General features: G+C 57.8%; 1 protein-coding gene across 1 annotated transcript; it reads right to left on the bottom strand.

Annotated features, from left to right (window-relative positions):
* Window positions 1-10578: 10578 nt before the first annotated feature.
* PIRT (phosphoinositide interacting regulator of transient receptor potential channels) lies at window positions 10579-16349 on the bottom strand. Its single transcript, XM_075015015.1, has 2 exons — window positions 16262-16349; window positions 10579-11010 (listed from the first exon to the last, which is right to left on the bottom strand). The coding sequence occupies exon 2, from the start codon at window positions 10987-10989 to the stop codon at window positions 10579-10581; it is 411 nt and encodes a 136-aa protein (XP_074871116.1). The 5' UTR covers window positions 10990-11010; window positions 16262-16349.
* Window positions 16350-20835: the final 4486 nt, after the last annotated feature.

Raw genomic sequence — 20835 nt, 5'->3', positions numbered from 1 at the left:
TCCTGGGCCATGGGACCCCAGTAACCAGTGAGTGTTAAGAGAATGTGGAATTGATCACTGCTGCGCTCAGCAGATGTAGCAAATCATGGTGTCAGATGCCATCAGGTGGTTGAGGGTCACCTACCTGGAATGCTTCACCAGACATTGGCAATATCAGGAGGCATGAGCTGGAGAGCCAATGAAGTGCAGTCAGGAAGGTAACACAAATCCTTTCCTGATGGGCTGTATTTTCTAATGGACAACCCACCCTAAATTCGCAATTATTGAAGGTCTATTTTCACTGATTGGCATATCTGCTTTCCACAACCAACTCTGTATATAACTTTAATGTATCTGAGTAATTGGATGCTACTATCTCAAATTCTCTTGTTAAATTTATTCACCTAAATTTTTCTTATTGCTGATTCTGTACTCTCTGTATCTTACAACTTTAAAAACTAACTTTGTATTCCCGGATAACCAAAGCACCTTACCCGATGTAAAGATGCTCTCTTCTTAACCTGTGTATTATGTAACTTTTTAACATTGGCTTTAATCATTTTTTAAAATCTTGTCTATTAATTTTGCTGCCAGGAATTCTAATATTCTTCTTCTCTAGCCTTTAATCTCTTTTTCCATCCTGTGAAATTTGTCACCCTGACACCTTGCAATGACACTGAATTCACTGTCTAGTAATGTGTTTCTTTTCACACTTTGGGGTTTGTCGCCTTTATTTCATTGACTCTCCCCTTGTTCTTGTGTTGTGACAGGGAGAAGAGACATTCCTGATGCACCATCCCTAGTGCACTGATTAATTTATGTAGTTCTAGCATATCCTCCGTTGTGTCTCCCCTTTAGGGTAACAATCCTATGCTTTCCAATCTTTCGTCATAGGAGAGTTAATTTCTGTAGGCTCTTGATCATTCTCAGCACCCTTCTGTGATCACGCTCCAGTATCCGTTTTGGAGATGGGGCACCCAGTGCTGCACACAGTCTGTGGATAAGGGGGACCTCTGCTGTTCTCCATTCTATTCCCTGTGCATCCTAAGCTCTCCTTTGACCAGAGCTGCACACTGAGCAGACTTTTAATTGAACTTTGTAGATTCAACCAAAAAGATGCTTGTTCAGTGTGAAGCTGCAGGCATAAAAGAGCAAACAAGGATGCACAAGGACAGGAGGGAAAATACAGTCTATGATTACACCTTTGCCTCTGGAAAATTCTTCTGGGGGAGGGGGTGGCAGAAGGCTGAGGCATCGCTTGTTTCACAACAGGCCTGAGAGGTGCTGGTTGTGGCTCTTACTCTTATGAGTACACTCATCCCTTGTTTAACGAGCACTCACTAAGACGAGGAACATAATACAAACCTTTGTTCACTAAGGCTGTGTCTACACGTGCACGCTACTTCGAAGTAGCGGCACTAACTTCGAAATAGCACCCGTCGTGGCTACACGCGTCGGGCGCTATTTCGAAGTTAACTTCGACGTTAGGCGGCGAGACGTCGAAGTCGCTAACCTCATGAGGGGATCGGAATAGCGTCCTACTTCGACGTTCAACGTCGAAGTAGGGACCGTGTAGACGATCCACGTCCCGCAACGTCGAAATTGTGGGGTCCTCCATGGCAGCCATCAGCTGGGGGGTTGAGAGACGCTGTCTCTCCAGCCCGTGCGGGGCTCTATGGTCACCGTGTGCAGCAGCCTTTAGCCCAGGGCTTCTGGCTGCTGCTGCTGCAGCGGGGGATTCATGCTGCAGGCACAGGGTCTGCAACTTGTTGTCGGCTCTGTGGATCTTGTGCTGTTTAGTGCAAGTGTGTCTGGGAGGGGCCCTTTAAGGGAGCGGCTGGCTGTTGAGTCCGCCCTGTGACCCTGTCTGCAGCTGTGCCTGGCACCCTTATTTCGATGCGTGCTACTGTGGCGTGTAGACATTCCCTCGCTGCGCCTACTTCGATGTGGTGCTGTGCAACGTCGATGTTGAACATCGACGTTGCCAGCCCTGGAGGACGTGTAGACGTTATTCATCGAAATAGCCTATTTCGATGTCGCCACATCGAAATAGGCTACTTCGATGTAGGCTTCACGTGTAGACGTAGCCAAAATGAGTGAACTTTCCCCTCTTATACGAGTCAGCGGCGGAGTGCCTGGCTGTGGGGCAGGGAGACAAGCAGTCCAGACGTGGGGTCCCTGGCCAGGGGGCGGGGAGACCCGCAGCCCCGTGACTGGCTCTGCTCCAGCCGCAGGGTCCCTGGCCAGGGGGCGGGGAGACCCGCAGCCCCGCGACTGGCTCTGCTCCAGCCGCGGGGTCCCTGGCCTGGGGGCGGGGAGACCCCCCCCAGCCCCGCGACTGGCTCTGCTCCAGCCGTGGGGTCCCTGGCCAGGGGGCGGGGAGACCCGCAGCCCCACGACTGGCTCTGCTCCAGCCGCGGGGTCCCTGGCCAGGGGGCGGGGAGACCCGCAGCCCCACGACTGGCTCTGCTCCAGCCGCGGGGTCCCTGGCCTGGGGGCGGGGAGACCCCCTCCCAGCCCTGTGACTGGCTCTGCTCCAGCTGCGGGGTCCCTGGCCTGGGGGTGGGGAGACCCGCAGCCCCACGACTGGCTCTGCTCCAGCCGTGGGGTCCCTGGCCAGGGGGCGGGGAGACCCGCAGCCCCGCGACTGGCTCTGCTCCAGCCGCAGGGTCCCTGGCCAGGGGGCGGGGAGACCCGCAGCCCCGCGACTGGCTCTGCTCCGGCCGCGGGGTCCCTGGCCTGGGGGCGGGGAGACCCCCCCCAGCCCCGCGACTGGCTCTGCTCCAGCCGTGGGGTCCCTGGCCAGGGGGCGGGGAGACCCGCAGCCCCACGACTGGCTCTGCTCCAGCCGCGGGGTCCCTGGCCAGGGGGCGGGGAGACCCGCAGCCCCACGACTGGCTCTGCTCCAGCCGCGGGGTCCCTGGCCAGGGGGCGGGGAGACCCGCAGCCCCACGACTGGCTCTGCTCCAGCCGCGGGGTCCCTGGCCTGGGGGCGGGGAGACCCCCTCCCAGCCCTGTGACTGGCTCTGCTCCAGCTGCGGGGTCCCTGGCCTGGGGGTGGGGAGACCCGCAGCCCCACGACTGGCTCTGCTCCAGCCGTGGGGTCCCTGGCCAGGGGGCGGGGAGACCCGCAGCCCCGCGACTGGCTCTGCTCCAGCCGCAGGGTCCCTGGCCAGGGGGCGGGGAGACCCGCAGCCCCGCGACTGGCTCTGCTCCGGCCGCGGGGTCCCTGGCCTGGGGGCGGGGAGACCCCCCCCAGCCCCGCGACTGGCTCTGCTCCAGCCGTGGGGTCCCTGGCCAGGGGGCGGGGAGACCCGCAGCCCCACGACTGGCTCTGCTCCAGCCGCGGGGTCCCTGGCCAGGGGGCGGGGAGACCCGCAGCCCCACGACTGGCTCTGCTCCAGCCGCGGGGTCCCTGGCCAGGGGGCGGGGAGACCCGCAGCCCCACGACTGGCTCTGCTCCAGCCGCGGGGTCCCTGGCCTGGGGGCGGGGAGACCCCCTCCCAGCCCTGTGACTGGCTCTGCTCCAGCTGCGGGGTCCCTGGCCTGGGGGCGGGGAGACCCGCAGCCCCACGACTGGCTCTGCTCCAGCCGTGGGGTCCCTGGCCAGGGGGCGGGGAGACCCGCAGCCCCGCGACTGGCTCTGCTCCAGCCGCGGGGTCCCTGGCCTGGGGGCGGGGAGACCCGCAGCCCCACGACTGGCTCTGCTCCAGCCGTGGGGTCCCTGGCCAGGGGGCGGGGAGACACCCCAGCCCTGCGACTGGCTCTGCTCCAGCCGCGGGGTCCCTGGCCTGGGGGCAGGGAGACACCCCAGCCCTGCGACTGGCTCTGCTCCAGCCGTGGGGTCCCTGGCCAGGGGGCGGGGAGACCCCCCCCAGCCCCGCGACTGGCTCTGCTCCAGCCGTGGGGTCCCTGGCCTGGGGGCGGGGAGACCCGCAGCCCCATGACTGGCTCTGCTCCAGCCGCGGGGTCCCTGGCCTGGGGGCGGGGAGACACCCCAGCCCTGCGACTGGCTCTGCTCCAGCCGTGGGGTCCCTGGCCAGGGGGCGGGGAGACCCGCAGCTCCACGACTGGCTCTGCTCCAGCCGCGGGGTCCCTGGCCAGGGGGTGGGGAGACCCGCAGCCCCACGACTGGCTCTGCTCCAGCCGCGGGGTCCCTGGCCTGGGGGCAGGGAGACCCCCTCCCAGCCCCGCGACTGGCTCTGCTCCAGCTGCGGGGTCCCTGGCCTGGGGGCGGGGAGACCCGCAGCCCCACGACTGGCTCTGCTCCAGCCGCGGGGTCCCTGGCCAGGGGGCGGGGAGACCCGCAGCCCCACGACTGGCTCTGCTCCAGCCGTGGGGTCCCTGGCCAGGGGGCGGGGAGACCCCCCCCCAGCCCTGCGACTGGCTCTGCTCCAGCCGCGGGGTCCCTGGCCAGGGGGCGGGGAGACCCGCAGCCCCGCGACTGGCTCTGCTCCAGCCGCGGGGTCCCTGGCCTGGGGGCAGGGAGACACCCCAGCCCTGCGACTGGCTCTGCTCCAGCCGTGGGGTCCCTGGCCTGGGGGCAGGGAGACACCCCAGCCCCGCGACTGGCTCTGCTCCAGCCGCGGGGTCCCTGGCCTGGGGGCAGGGAGACACCCCAGCCCTGCGACTGGCTCTGCTCCAGCCGTGGGGTCCCTGGCCAGGGGGCGGGGAGACCCGCAGCCCTGCGACTGGCTCTGCTCCAGCCGCGGGGTCCCTGGCCTGGGGGCAGGGAGACACCCCAGCCCTGCGACTGGCTCTGCTCCAGCCGTGGGGTCCCTGGCCAGGGGGCGGGGAGACCCGCAGCCCCGCGACTGGCTCTGCTCCAGCCGTGGGGTCCCTGGCCAGGGGGCGGGGAGACCCGCAGCCCCGCGACTGGCTCTGCTCCAGCCGTGGGGTCCCTGGCCAGGGGGCGGGGAGACCCCCCCAGCCCCGCGACTGGCTCTGCTCCAGCCGTGGGGTCCCTGGCCAGGGGGCGGGGAGACCCGCAGCCCCACGACTGGCTCTGCTCCAGCCGCGGGGTCCCTGGCCTGGGGGCGGGGAGACCCGCAGCCCCACGACTGGCTGTGCTCCAGCCGCGGGGTCCCTGGCCTGGGGGCGGGGAGACACCCCAGCCCTGCGACTGGCTCTGCTCCAGCCGTGGGGTCCCTGGCCAGGGGGCGGGGAGACCCGTAGCCCCATGACTGGCTCTGCTCCAGCCGTGGGGTCCCTGGCCAGGGGGCGGGGAGACCCGCAGCCCCGCGACTGGCTCTGCTCCAGCCGCGGGGTCCCTGGCCTGGGGGCGGGGAGACACCCCAGCCCTGCGACTGGCTCTGCTCCAGCCGTGGGGTCCCTGGCCAGGGGGCGGGGAGACCCGCAGCCCCACGACTGGCTCTGCTCCAGCCGTGGAGTCCCTGGCCAGGGGGCGGGGAGACCCGCAGCCCCACGACTGGCTCTGCTCCAGCCGCGGGGTCCCTGGCCTGGGGGCGGGGAGACACCCCAGCCCTGCGACTGGCTCTGCTCCAGCCGTGGAGTCCCTGGCCAGGGGGCGGGGAGACCCGCAGCCCCACGACTGGCTCTGCTCCAGCCGCGGGGTCCCTGGCCTGGGGGCGGGGAGACACCCCAGCCCTGCGACTGGCTCTGCTCCAGCCGCGGGGTCCCTGGCCAGGGGGCGGGGAGACCCCCCCCAGCCCCGCGACTGGCTCTGCTCCAGCCGTGGGGTCCCTGGCCAGGGGGCGGGGAGACCCGCAGCCCCGCGACTGGCTCTGCTCCAGCCGTGGGGTCCCTGGCCAGGGGGCGGGGAGACCCGCAGCCCCACGACTGGCTCTGTTCCAGCCGTGGGGTCCCTGGCCAGGGGGCGGGGAGACCCGCAGCCCCGCGACTGGCTCTGCTCCAGCTGTGGGGTCCCTGGCCAGGGGCGGGGAGACCCCCCCCAGCCCCGCGACTGGCTCTGCTCCAGCCGTGGGGTCCCTGGCCTGGGGGCGGGGAGACCTGCAGCCCCGTGACTGGCTCTGCTCCAGCCGTGGGGTCCCTGGCCTGGGGGCGGGGAGACCCGCAGCCCCGTGACTGGCTCTGCTCCAGCTGTGGGGTCCCTGGCCTGGGGGCGGGGAGACCCCCCCCAGGACCCCCCCAGCCCCGCGACTGGCTCTGCTCCAGCCGCGGGGTCCTTGGCCTGGGGGCGGGGAGACCCGCATCCCCACAGCAGGCCCAGCCTTAGACACTCCTCTTCCTCCCGCAGCCTTCTCACAGGGGCTGCTAGGCTGGGTGGCTCCCCCACCCCTCCTGCTCCCAGCAATTAACTGAAGTGTTAAGGTTTCAGTACCTAGGCATAAGGGGATTGCTATACCTAGTGATAGAGAGAACTGCTGGGGATGGCAACTCTCTCTATTGATAAACATTTGCCTGGGGCAGCAGTGTTGAGATACTGCAAATGGCTTCTGTAACAGCCACATGCAGCTGGGAACTGCCCAGTTGGCAACGCTTAACAAATCCAATGGGACCCATGTTTGGGTCCAGACCCATTGGTAGGGAATCTCTGCTCTACATTCATACACTACATCCTATTTCTGGTGCTAGACTATTCAAATACATTATAAAAGTACCTGAACACACCTGGCTTATGTCAAGGCACAAGGCCGTGGAACGAATTGGAGACTTTTACATGTATTTTAATGGGAATTTAGTGTTGCTTTTATGAGTTTTCACCTAAGAGCAGAAATTTGGGAACCGGTTGTGCTCGTATAATGAGGGATGAGTGTAGATCTTGCTTACGTGGGCAGCCTGTCTTGGATTTCTGAAGACAGGACTGCTTATGACCTCATGAGTGTGGGACTCAAATGCCCTCTCTTGGAAGTGGTGACAGGGGGTTGGTGCTGGGGTCAATCAACACAGTTACACACAAACAGGGAGTATTTTATCCAGTAGTTTATTCATTGACATCATTCAGAAATCAGGGAGCAGCTGACCAGGTCCCATCCAGCCCCCCAGCATGGCATTAGCAGGCGCAGGAGTCAAATGGGGGAATGGAAGAGCTTTTACAGGCAGCCAGTCTCAGCTTGTCACATCCCCGGGGAGGCTGGGGACAATCCGCCTGCATAAGAATATGCATCAGATGCCAGTAAATCAGCTCCCCCACGAGCCCTCTCCCATGGTAAGAATAGGGCTGGTCGCTTGGTGTGCCTGGCACTACAGTCCTTAGCAGGTGGTGTTCCGAGCATACGCAAGCCCTGTCCTGTACCTCACCTGAACCTCCAAGGGCGGCTGGAGGAGCTGCATTTGTTTGACAAAACTAGCCTCAAGGAGACTCACTGACAGAGCTGGAGGCTGCAGGCCAGACCCTCACCTCCACCTCCACCTGTCAGTGGAGCTGTGCCTATGAACGTCAGCTGAGCGCGTGGCTCTGAGCATCTGGGGCATAGTGCCATGCCATGGCTCTGCTTGCTGGTACTGCCCGGGCACCTGGGAGCACGAGAGGCACTGGCTGGCCAGAGGGTCTCCTTGGTGGAGAGCTGAAATTTAAGGGGAAGGGGCCGGTATAAGGATCCTCACCCGCAGGGGAGGGCAGTGGATAGTTAGCCATTTCCACGCTAGCCTGGAAATCGCTCAGACTCCCTCAGGATCTGCTCATGGGATTTTAGACAAGTTCACAAGGACCACCCCCCGGAGCCAGTGCTGTGGCTTTCTTATCCTAAACGTTGGGCCTCCATCCACCTCTGCCACTCACGTTCTCTATTAACTAAAACCTAGCGCTCAAACTAGAGCAGCTTTTCCCGTTCCCCTGCCTCTGTTAACCTCCAGGCCCCAGAATCTCTGCCCAGGCCCAGCACTGCCGTTGCTGCAGAAGACAAATTTCAGTTCAGTCACATTAACATGCTTGGATCCTTCCCTTGGCAGCTAAGGGTAGACCCATGCACTGAGTGGCCATAGAAGACACTTCAATGTTGTGGCAGCCAGAACTATTTTTGGCTGAGTTGTTTTGGAAGCAGGCCTGGTTGGCTTAGATCGATCAGATAGGTAGAGGGCTATGAGGGAGACTCGCCTTTTAGCTCAATTTAATAGCAAGCCCAAGAAACTTGTATGTCCCACAGAGTAATCAGTGAAGTGCTGTTACCAGCACAGAGTGCGGTGAGTGCAAGGAACACCCAGCCTGGTCCGGTCTCAGCGCCCTGCCGCCTGACTTGACGGAAGCTGTCCTTGCACGTGCAGGGTCCCAGGCATTGGGCCAGGGCTGCCCTGCACCCAGTGCAATCTGCCAGTGGATGCTCTGGCATCTTCTTAAGCTCCCTTCATTTCATCAGCAGACAGCAAGTGAATCAGCATCTCATGCAGCAATCCTGCCCTGCAGTGGGGTTGGGCTGCCCGGGGACTGGTGCTGGTTCTCCTCAGGCCTTACGGGGCTCTGACATGCCTCTTCACCAGCAGATCTCAGAGTGGGTCACAGTCTTCACCACTTTCGTCCTCCCAGCCCCCCGGTGAGGTTGGGCAGGAGGGGAACCGGGGCACAGAAGGGCTGAGCAACAGGCTCAAGGCTGAACAAGGAAGTGTGTAGCAGAGAAGAGAATTGACTCTCTGTGAAGCCCTTGGCTGGTGCCCTCGTCACTGGTCTCCCCACCATGGAATTATGACAACACGCAGCCTCTCGGGCTGCCCCAGAGATTTTACGATCAGTGTGGATTAGTCAGATCACTGGGAGCAGCGAAAGGGATGTGCTCAGGCTGCTTTTGTTTGAAACAAAAGGGTTAAGCTTTGGGAAGCTTTCAGGGGTTCTGCAAAATATGAGACATGCCCCATGTGCTCTTTCTGGAACAGAATTCAACTTTCTAGCGGGGCCGAACAGCTGCATTTGGCTTGAGGGGTCCAGACTCTGCCTCTTCCACTTTCTGCTGCCATTTGGTCCCTGTTGAGCACTGATCCTTGTCACAAACCATCTAGGGCCGTTACAATGCAACCCCACCAAAGCCAGAGGTGTCAGTGCATGGCTGTGCCCGTCCATGGGGAAAGGAGGGTCTGCATGCAGGTATGAGGTTACTCAGTGCTACGCTTATGAGGCTAACCAGAGACACAACCCATGTGAGGTCGCTTGTGGAGTCCTCAGCTCCCTTGACTACAGTGGAGTCAGGAGGAGCTCAGTAGCATTGAAAATAGAGCAATTTACGAAGGTGACAACTATCTGTAAAAATCTCGTCCTTGCTGTGCAAACCAAAGAGCAACTGAACTGCCTGAGTTGCAGTGGGGACACTGTATTTACATGTTTCTTTAAACTAACCGGGTACCACTGAAAAAAATGACAACTTCAACATTCAAACACTTGGGAATGGATCCTACTGTTGGTAGGTACATTTCCTCTGGGTACAGAATTATTAATAGGAGTTCAGTGGGCTTGACCTCAAACAAGGCACATCATTTCCATCTGTTCTTGTTCTGCCTGGGTGGAATGTTTGTGATTGCTGCAGTGCTGGCCCTGGCGCCCATGTGGACAGGGACAATGGTGCCAAAAGGAGATAGATATGCCAAGGGTGTAATGTAGCTTTGCCTCTGGAGAGCCCGAGGAATGGAATTTCTTAAAGACAGTCTGTAAAACTGAGCAGAGAAATGCTACTTCAGACGCGCAGTTACTCTTCGGATTGGCTGCAGGGACAGAAATAAATATCACCCCAACCCTTCATCAGAAAGTCACGGGTAAGCAGCATATTGCAATGCTCACATGGACGCTCATTTCAAAGTGACAATTACGAGATGAACTTCATACTTATCCTCATCAAAGTCCTGTTGTTCTCAGCTGTGGATGATGCATGTTTACCATTTGGGATGTGTCCTCTGAGGTTTGGTGCAGCTTGGCTAGAAAGAAGTTACTCTGCCCTTGCAGTGCATTCTGAATGCTCTGTCTCCTCCAGCTTCCAGTGACATGTCCTGGCACTATGGATCATCCCGATCTGAAGTGTTGTGCTTGGTTATCTCGGCACAGCTGGGGTTGTAGCTATATGACTCTAGAAAACCATCCAATCCCTTCCCTTTAAGGCAGCTGAAACCCTCTTGGATTACACCCTGTCAGACCTGTCCTGTGATTCTCACTCGCACAACTAGCGGTGTTCTGACCCATGGGACTGCTCCTGTGGGTAAGCCTCAGCCATCCAGGTAAGGGCTCCCCCTTCCTAGTGAAATCCTGTTCAAAGAATCATAGGCAGAAGAGCTCTCGGAAGGTCATCAGGTGAATTTCCCTGGACTGAGGCAGGCCAAATACACCTGGACCATCCCAGACAGGTGGTGAGGTGCACAGGTGATGAGTGTTGATTGAATATGGTTCAAAGCTTTGTCCCTTATAAGACACAGACAATATTTGCAGGTTTGCTCAATGTACAGTGAAGAGCAAAATCTAGGGCTTGGCCCAACCCGCTTGTCTCAGTGCCAGTGTTCTGCCCGCCCAGCCCGTCGTGTGGAATTGACTTGCCCCCAGAGGACCAGCAGGGGGGTGAATTTCACCGGTGGGTAGAGGGAGAGTCAGAGCTGGGGATCCAAGAGGCATGTCGGAGAGCAGGGTTGGGTCCTAATAATCTCCTGGCAAATCCAGCTGGGCTGAAAGAAGTGTCACTCGCCAGCTGTGAGTGCTGAGCCGGGCGGCCCTCAGCGGTTGAAGAAGAATGACTTGATGCTCTGGAGGAAGCGTGATTTCTGTCTCAGGCGCTGCTTCTTCCGGATGACGGGGATCCAGACGAAGCCACAGACCAGAAGCATCAGCCCCAGGGACAGGAAAGCCGGGCCACACATTTTGTAAACCACCTTATTGGCCTCTATGAAGCAGGACAGGCTGGTGACCACCACCCCAAAGAGGAAGATGGCGCCTCCCACGGACACCACCACAATGGGCTTCTGGTAGATCTCCCATTTACTCCTGGGTGCGCTGGTCCAGACGGACTCGCTCCTGGAGCTGATGCACAGCGTGCTGGCCGTGTGGCTAGGGAGCAGGTCCTTGGCTTCAGGGGACTTTTCACTCCCATCCAGGCCCTTGGGGTGGGCCTCCATGGCGCTGGACATTGCAGGGCTGGGGGTTAATGCCTGAGCAGGACAGATGGGGAAAACGGGATTAACAGTGCAGAGACTGAAATTCATCTGCAGGGTCGGGTTGTTTGTGGGGAGACACTGGTTAGCTAGAGCCAAGGCCAGCCCAGAGCAAGACTCTTGGGGCTGCAACCAGGCCAATGAGAGGGGGACGAGGGGCCAGTCGCCCAGGGACCTGGTGTTTCAACGGGGCCCAGAGCTCTGGCCATGCGGTGAGGGGGAACACCCCTAAGGGCTGACAGCCCTAGGCCCTGCCCCTGTTGTCCTTGGCCCCGCCCTTCTGGGGGCACAAAAGGGGCCCCCTCCCATCTTGCTCTGGGGCGCATGGCGGCTATGGCTGAGAGAGGCTGGTATTGCTCCTGTGGGAAGAGGGCTGCTGAAAAATGCCCCAGCTGGGCCCAGGAGGGTCTGGCTCTGCCTGAGTATCCAGCAGCCCCTGCTCTGAGCCCCAGGCATGGGGCTGGCACAGTGTTTGTTCTACGGCTCACAAGCACCCAGCTGCCCCAGGGCACCTCAGTGAAATGGCTGGTTTTCCCAGGGTGCTCAGCGCCCACCAGTTCCCAGTGCTCTGGGCAGGAGCTTCTGGGTGCTGCATATTTGGCATAGCTAGTCTCTTGTGATCACCCCAGGGCAAGGCTAACAGCGGTAGCCAGCAGTCAAAGCCCCACCTTAGAGGCGCCAGCAAGGGTGACCCAGTGCCTGCTGTGCTCTCAGAGCAGGCAGCAAAGGGCTGGGAGGAGCAGAGATTGGGAAGGCCTGGGGGGCTGCATCTCCTTTCTCACGTCCCACATTTCCACCCAGGCCCCGCTGCTTACACCTGAGTGACACAAGCCTCTGCCCTGGTGACCAAGAAAGCCCAAAGCGCATCTCATTCTCTCCGCTTAGCACATGGGGACACCGAGGCATGGAGCAAGCTCGCCCAGCTCTCCCAGCAACTCCGAGAACCAGCAGGACACGTGGCATGCATACCGCGCCCTCTGGTCTAGCGCCTTATGAACCTGGCATGGGGAAGGAGGCTGAATTGCCAGGCCGTACACAGCCTCGCCCCACGAGGGCTTCTAACCGTGAATGCACCAGGGCCTACCGAGAGGTTCTCCCCACGCAACATCCCCCATCCAGCCTGGTTTGTGCTAGAGTCCCTGTTCAAACAGCGCAGCAGCTGCACCTTTCGCAGGCTAAAGGCCCTAAGCTAGACAAGGCCACATGGAAGGGGCTAGATGAGAGGCCAGCCAAGGCAGTCAGCAAGGCTGGATCTACCCTGGCCTTTGTGCTTCCTCGTGCTTGTGCATCTGGGGAGCAGCTGGCCACAGTCTGTCTGATAACGTGGGACTTGTCAAGGCCACATATAATGTTATCTTAGGGAGTTGGCGTGCCCAGCAGCTAGCATGGGAGGCTGGGACTCGCCACCTGCAGAGTTGTATTCCTGGCTCTGCTGGGCCAGCTCAATTTGCTGCCCCTACCTGTGCCTCAGTTTTCCCATCAGTACAATGAGGCTAATGACACTTGCCACCTTTGCAATAGGTTTTGTGCTCACTGGAAGAAAAGTGCTAGCAGGCAAATGGTTAACAAAGTTAATCAAAGCCTTTGATTTGCTACTCTCGGCTGGTGAGTTATTTGTGCTCACTGAGGATCTGCTCACAGAGTGTGGAAAGGCTCAGTTTCAGCAGTGAATTGGTTTCCCTGGCACTGTGGGGTCAGGGATGCTGCATCCTCATGGGCCCCAGGGTTGCAGTTACTGTCTCACCAAAGCAGAAAATCCATTTTCTCGGGAGCCCAGCGGCACAGTGCAGAGAAGCCATTAGGCTAAGAGGAGAGCGGTGGGCTTTCTGGAAGCTCTTATTTCCACGGGGCCCTGCTTTGCTGCTGACTGTTGCTGAAATGCAGAGAGCAGGTGGATTAACCCCTTGCTGGCTGGCTGGCTGGCTGTCCTTTGATGAGTTCAGCCTGCTCATCTGCAGCAGATGAAGCCGGTTCCCCCAGCTGTGACCTGCAGTCTAGAGAGTGGCAGAAGCCCGTGTGCCGATTTCGTTGATTGGTGTACAGGGTGGAACTCCAGCCCAGCCACAGGTGCGGTCTGGCTTGTTCTGCTTGGAGCACAGGCCCTGCAGCTGTCATGCCAGGGGGTGGGTGACCCCGAGCAATGCCACCCGCCCATTCTCTCCCTGCTGGCGCCGGTGGGTCAGGACTTTGTCGCTCCCTGGCAGGAGCGGGGAAAGACAGAGCACGGTGCGTGCAGGGCAACGCTCTGCTTTAGGGATCTCATGTCGGTATCTGTGGAGGGGGCAAACCCAGAACCCTGCACTCAGGCTTCAGCTGGCGTCCAAAGGAAGAAATGGCATTTAACTCCCTGGGGCCCGATCCTGAAGACTCAGGCCCATGGCTAGCTTTAGGCATGTCACGTACACCAGTGCCTTCAGCGGGCTGGGCCCATGGGTGAAGTAAAGCCTTGCGGGTTCAGGCTCTTGTTCTGCAGTAAAGCCTGTGGTGGTTGTTTGCCGTGGGAGCAGCTAACATTTGAATACTCATCATCCCTCCTTTGACACAAGTAGGCTGAGTAGCCTCCTCTGCTCATCTGTGTGGCTGCGTAGAATCATACCTTTTGCATTCGACTGGGGTGGGAGCTGTGGGAAACAGCCTCGTAAGTGCCCACGGCTGGATTCCGAACCCCGGAGAGTCAGGCTGGGCAGTGTAAGTGAGATCAGAAGCAGGCTGAGACCTCCCAAAACGTCCCATTGTGAGTAATCGATGAGAGAGCTGGTGCTGCAGAGCTGGTAGAGCGGTTCCCATGCTGGCCCAGCTACTAAGGCCATGTCTGCACTGCAAGGCTTTTCAGAAATAACTTATGGCAACGTTCTAGCACTGCCATAAGTTATTTCTGACAAGAGCGTTCACATCGCAAGAGCATTTTGAAATGTAGCATTCACACTAGAGAGCCCAGTTTTGAACTAAGAGCAGTGATGGGATGCCTCCCTGGAGGCCAGTTAAAGCCTAATTACCTCTGCTTAGTACACACTGAGTCAGTTGTGAAATTGGAAGGTCGGGGTGAGTGAAAGTTGTTTGCTTGGGTGGAGTGACCATTCCAGGTTAAATGCCCTGGGAGTTCAGAATAAGAAGCTTTGCAGTGAAGACACAAGGTTCCCCCTGCCTAGTGTATTGGGCCAAACTGGGGAGCCAGTGCCTCCTGCCAGCCAAGGGTCTGCCTCATTTTCTTCACTCTGTTGGCTCCTAAGATGCCCCCACACCCCACCCTGCCCCTGCGTTCAGTTTATTATGAACAGTGTCCTCCCTGTTCTGGCCTCAGTCGCTTTCCTTCCAGTGCACCCGGATGGGAAGGGGGTAGAAGAATGCCAGGAACAATACCCATGATCTGCAATCAAGGGCTGGGGCCCCACTGTGCTAGGGGCTGTACAGACAAAGAGTGAAGAGTCCCTGCCCAGAAAGCTCCCTATCTACCTGCAGGACAAGGAGTAATAGGTGGCCAAAACCGGCCTGGAGGAGGCAGCTCAGCTGACCAGTGAAGCAGAATCACAACCTGGATCACAGCTGTCTGGGGGTGCGAGCGAGGCTTCTGGCTCAGATGTAATAAGGGGCTGTGATGGATTCTCACAAGCCCCCAACCTTAACATTTCATCCCAGCTAGATTTCATCCCCCTGGATTAAAAGCTGGCTGACTGATGGGTCTCAGTGTAGCCATAACCAGGGACTCATCATTGAGCAGGGGGGTCTGGTGGGGTCCAGTCACAGTCAGTTTTTGGCCCTCCATTTACATTATTTTTTATCAATGACCTGGGAGAAAATTGAAAACCTCATCGGTAAAGTTTGTGGATGACCCAAAACTGGGTGAGTGGTGAATGATGACAAGAACAGGTCCCTGATGCAGAGTGAGCTGGGTCTCTTTGTGAGCTGGGTGCAAGTAGACAGTAAGCGCTCTACTGTCATTACACGTAGAAGAAGGCACCTAGGAAGAAAGCAAGGCCATACTCACGGAAGGGCGGGCGGGGGGTGGGGGGGGGCTCTCTTCTGGAAAGCCGGGACTCTCGGAAAGGTTGGGTCGTGGTTTCAGCTGACCATGAGCTTCCAGCTAACAAAGTGGGAATTTGCCCATGAAAGCTCCCACTCAAGTGCATCAGTTAGTCTTTAAGGTGCCTGACTCCTTGTTTTTGCAGTGCGATGCTGTGGCCAAAAGGTGAACGTGAGGCTAGGATGCGTACACAAGCAGGATCTCAGGCAGCAGCAGAGAGGTGATTTTCCCCTCTGTACTTGGCACTAGGGCGACCATGGCTAGAATCCGTGTCCTGTTCCGGTGCCCACAATTCAAGAAGGATGTGGCTCCATTGGAGAGGGGCCAGAGAAGAGCGAGGTGGATGCTCGGAGGAGTAGGAAACCTGCCTTTCGGTATTGACTCTGTATTGGAAATGAGATTGATCTGGAGAAGTGAGTCTGTCCCACAAAACTCATCACCGAATAAATAATTTTGTTAGCCTTTAAAGTGCAACATTTCTGCTGCTTTGTTCCGTTGGGGTACAGACTAACACGGCTACCTCTGTTACTGCCTGACAGTGACAGACTCATGGAGCTCGGCCTATTTCGCTCTCCAAAGAGAAGGTGAAGGGGCGATTTGATCACACTCCGTAAGTATCTGCTTGGGGAGCTGTCCAGAGCAAATATTTAATAAGGGACCCTGCAGTTTAGTGGAGAGAGGTTGGCTGTGACTGAATGGCTGGAATTTAAAGCTGTACGAACTTGGGCTGGAAATAAGGAATACGCTTGAACAGGGAGGATGGTAAAACCATTGGAACAGTTTACTCCAGGCTGTGGAGGAGTCTCTGTCACTGACCGTTTCCAGACCAGGACTGAGTGTTTTTCTAAAAGCTTCACTCTAGGAATGAGCCATGGGGAGGTCCCTGGTCTGCACTGCACAGGGGGGCTTAGATTAAACTGATTCCAATGGTCCTGTCTGGCCTTGAAATCTTCAACTCTCACCAGGGCATTGGAGACCTCACGGAATTAACCCTAATTAATTCCTTTCCCCAGGCCCTCCCTAGAACTTCTGGTGCCCAATGCAAGGGGTGCCCCTCCATGGGAGGCACTCAGTGCTGGGGAGGTAGGAGCAGGTCACAGAGGAAGAAGGGGTCATCCCACCACCCAGTTCCCAGCAGCTGCTCGGCCCCTTTTTATTCACGCTGCCTCTCAATCCTGACTCACTCCCGGGGCTCCTGCCTCCCGATAGAACAAGATGCCCACTTACCCAGCTAGCAGCTCCTCTGCCCGACACGTGGATGGAATTTGCTGTACGTGGGTGTCACAGTCTCTCAGCATGGCTCACCCTCACCCTGACGCTGTCCACAGGGCTCTTTGGAGGGCTGATAACGGAGGGCTGGTACTATAGCTGCAATGAGCTCACCAGCCATCAGCCAATGGCTTAACTCTTCCTTTCCCGGCCCCAGTCCTCAGGAGCCTGGGCTTGGCTCCAGCGCAGCTTGTGAGGGTTTAGCATAATGCCAGGGAGGTGAACTGTGCTGGAAGGGAAGGACTGTGCTCAGTGGCTAGAGCAGCGAACAGGGCAGCAGAAATCCTGGGTTCAGAGGCTGATTTTGTGCCTGAGACCATCAGCAAATCACTGAACTCCTGGGGCTCAGCTTCCTAGCCCTGGAAGAGGGAGACTGCTACCCTCTGCCCCGGTGAGGGAGCTGCAGTTAACCTCTGGAAAGGGAGAGCTGTGATGGGCAGGCAACACAGCTTGTGCAAGATAGAAACTGCCAGTGATTCATGTTATGCCGGCACTGCCACAGGGCTGGGGGTGGCTCAGACACTGTCTTTCTCCTCCACGAGCCCAGGGCCGGATTCTGATACCAGCGATCTCAGTGTGAATCCAGAGGGACTCCTGTCACTTCAGTGGAGTGAATCCCAATTTGCAGTTTAGGCTGTGCGCTCACAGTCTGCCCCCTGGGTCCTGAGCCCATGCTTCCTTTGGCCCAGCTCAGTCCTCAACGACCGGCTGCCCGCTTGGCACTGTCAGCATCATCTGTCCAGCCCAAGCCAGCACCGAGATGCTGTGCGCTCTGGGTCCGACCAGTGAATGAATCTTGCTGAGCCCTTGATCGCAGCCACATCCTGCGGCAGTGAGTTGCACAGTCTGAGGGCAGATAGAAGCATTTCCTTTTATCGGTGCTGAACTCACGCGACAGCCCCTGTGTCACCCTTTCACCAACAGTCAGAGCTGGCCCTACTGCTACCCAGATGTAAGGTGGGGTGTGGATCTGTGGGGAGCTTATGCTGAAGGGAGCTGAGGCTCCTGGGCCAGAAGTTGCCCAGTGCTGCAAACTCAGAGGATGGAATCTCAGCCTCACCGACGCTGGTGAAAAACCTCCCCTGGATTCAGCAGGCCAGGAGCTCACCAGGCCTGAGGAACCAGTGCCCCAGCTCCCTCCACTTCACTGGTTTCTGCTCCCCACAAAAATTGTGGCGCGGCTTTCTCCCAGGATCCTGTACGGACTGCTGAGCTCTCCAGGACCGCTTTTCCTGCATCGCCTCTCAGGCTCTTCCCACACCTCTGCTATCCAGAGTATGTCACCATGTGCCCGGTTTGGCTACATGGTCCCGATGTCCCTGGCACTCTGCCTCAGTCGCAAAGAGCCCATCAGAGCTGCCAGTCCTGCTACTCGGGTGGTGCTGCTAAGCTGCCTGCAGCAGGGAGAAAGGGACTAGCATACTGAGATCCAGGCATGGAATCCTAGGGTTGGAAGAGACCTCAGGAGGCCATCAAGTGCAACCCATACTGAAAGCTGGACCAATCTCAACTAAATCATTCCAGCCAGCGCTTTGTTGAGCTGAGACTTAAAAACCACGAGGGATGGAGATTCCACCGCCTCTGCGTAATGCATTCCAGTGCTTCACCACCCTCCTGGAGAAATAGTTTTTTCCTAGTATCCACCCTAGGCCTCCCCTCCCCCATTGCAACTTGAGACCATTACCTCTTGTTGTGTCATCTGCCACCACCGAGAACAGCCTCTTTGTAACTCCCCTTCAGGTAGCTGAAGGCTGCTGTCAAATCCCACCTCATCTTCTCTTGTGTGGACTAAATAAGCCTAAATACCTCAACCTCTCCTAATACGTCATGTGCTCCAACCCCCTGACCACTTTTGTTGCCCTCCGCTGGACTCTCTCCAATGCGTCCACACCCTTTTTCTAATGGGGGCCCCAGAACTGGACACAGTATTCAAGACGTGGCCTCACCAGTGCTGAATAAAGGAGCATAATTGCTTCCCTCGGTCTGCTGCCAATGCTCCTGCTAATGCAGCTCAGCGTGCCATTAGCCTCTTGGCTACAAGGGCTCATCGTTGGCTCATGCCCACCATCTTATCCACTGTATTGCCCAGGTCCTTTTCTGCAGAACTGCTGCTGAGCCAGTCGGCCCCTGGCTTGTAGCAGTGCTTGGGATTCTTCCGTCCTAGGTGCAGGACCCCTCGAGCTCTGGCCCTGAGTCCCCTCTCACACCCATGGCGCTAATTCCCCCAGGAGTGCCCAGAGGCCTGAAGGGAGCCTGGCGTCATCCCGCCCCACCTGCCTGGGCTGGCTGGATCCTCTGTCACTGAGCATCACTTCCTGAAGACTGGAGGTCAGGGCTGGACTCAGGGATCCTCAGAGCGGGTCTCTGGCCTGTGCTCTGCCAGTGCGAGATGCCCTGGTTCTCGGGGTGCTGAGTACCTGCTGCTCCCAGGGACATGAGGGGAGTTTGCAGCTCAGTGCTGTGGAGGATCAGACCCAACAGCTGGATCCCAGGGGATGTGAGGGGGGTGCAGTTCGGTTTCAGCCAGAACGTCCCTCGGTTGGAAGTCCCTACAGGGGAGCCTCAGGCCCGGCGGTCATTCTGTCTCTGCCACGGGCCTGGTGACTGACCTCTCTCCTGGGGGACAGGGCGCAGCCTGGCGCAGCTGCTCGGCTGCCGGGCTGAGGCCGGCTCAGCCCCATGGCGAGGGAGAGATCCCTGTCCCTGCCTCCTCTCGAGCCGCGCTGCCACCTGGTGGGCACAACCTGGTTATTTTTCATCTAGAGTAGAGTGGAGCCGAGGGGCCATTGTGCTGGGTGCAGGACAGTGCCAAGCCCCCTGCTAGGTGAGCATCCCAGGGACTGCTGTCATTTCATCACCAGGGACTAAAGTGAAGAACAAAGCCATTGGGGGTTAGTGCCGTGGCCTGGCTGGGACAGCGCGAGTCACACCGAGGGGCCCCTCGTCTGGGAACTTTATTAGTGTCCTACGGTTCCAGCTGGAGCAATCATCAGCTATAAAAGGAAAAAGAATGATCCTCCCCCCAGGAACCCTTGTACCCATAAAAACCATACGCAGGCACAGGGAAATTCTCACACACACACAATTTAGCCACATTTAAATGGCGTGAGTGGGTCTGTGTTAAGTCACCGTGAGTTGTGTAGATGTTTCAAGCTCAACAGCTTAACGGTCCCCTTTAGTGATTTGTCCGAGACTTGGAGACTCTATGACTACGCAAACTGTGACAGAGTGACTGCAAGCACTCTCGTGAGAATGGCATCTCATCTGCACTAGAGGTTTTATTAAGCAAATGATGAAAGTTGCGGTTGACCTAGGAAGAGGCCCTGAGCCTGACAGACACACATCAAAGGCCCGGCATGAGGCTGAGGCCTGAACTAAAGCAGAACTTTGCTGTCCCCAAGCAGCGTTAAGCTGCGAGCCAAAGGCAGGCCCTGCTCACTGAATCTGGCATGAACAGAAATCCACATTCCTCAGAGGTGCGAGGCATGGAGCACTCACACAATCACAGTCCACACCGGGGTACCAGAACACCTTCATGTCAACACATTCCCCAAAGAATAGGAACACGCTGACCCTGCCTAAAGATAAGGGCAGGATGATTGATAGAGATGCTTTGATTGACCCAGTGGGTACAAGGTCAGAGGTGGTGGTTAGCATGTGGAACAGTGGCGTTAGGTACATCAGGGACAACTTGTAACTGGCTGGTATTGGTGTATGAAGATGTGTCTGAGAGGGAGTGTCTTTGGTAGGCTGAGGGGACACTGAAATGTTCCCCCGCTGATTGAGTCAGTCTGTTATTGTGGACATGTGCATCGAATGCACTCGGAGCAAGTATAAAGCACAATATCGTGCTTCTCTGGCAATAAGCCAAGGCTCAGAACCAAATCGGTGCCTTTGCTGGGCACTTCAGTCAGATCATCCTCTTTGCTGTCTGCACAGCATGGGCAGTGCATGCTGCAAGCACACCCACACAGTCAAAGACCTCGCCACAGCAGCACCCAACAAATGCACAAACCCCAAGAAGTCCACGCAGCGTCTGATGCCGCATTCGTCCTTGGATCCCCAAAGAGATCCCAGTCTGATGGAGCTTCCCACTGCTGATCATCAACAGAGAGGTGGTTCCTGTTGGGTCTTTTCATTTTAGCCCATCCAGGGACTCTCTCTTATCTTGTTGTTCAGCCCATGCTCAGCACTTTATGCACCTTACACATGGAAAGTCTCCAAACAGCCTCTCCTTTCCCATAACTGTACTTCCACACCTCTTAACACTTGGGGTGCCCTGCCTTGCACAGGTTGTTCTTAGTTCCCCTTATTCTCATTAGCATCTGTGCAAAAGTGTCCCTGGAACCTGGTGGTCAAAGCAGAACATCCCATGATGTTACAAGCAGATGTCTCCCAGTGCAGAATGGTACATAGCCATCTGGTTTTCTGGCACATCACTGACTGGAACATTTGTTTCGGTAATCATGTAACCTTCCTGGTATATGGTTATTCTTAGGTCGCCCGCTGATGTCAGACTTCCTCACACCCAA

The sequence above is a fragment of the Carettochelys insculpta genome, chromosome 20, assembly GCF_033958435.1.
Source record: "Carettochelys insculpta isolate YL-2023 chromosome 20, ASM3395843v1, whole genome shotgun sequence".
Lineage (NCBI taxonomy): Eukaryota > Metazoa > Chordata > Testudines > Carettochelyidae > Carettochelys > Carettochelys insculpta.
Note: the sequence above shows the minus strand (reverse complement) of the source record. Positions and strands in the feature narration are given on the sequence as shown.

Excerpts from the sequence above, each read along its gene's own strand:
- PIRT (XM_075015015.1), bottom strand. The coding sequence starts at position 10,989 with ATGTCCAGCGCCATGGAGGCCCACCCCAAGGGCCTGGATGGGAGTGAA.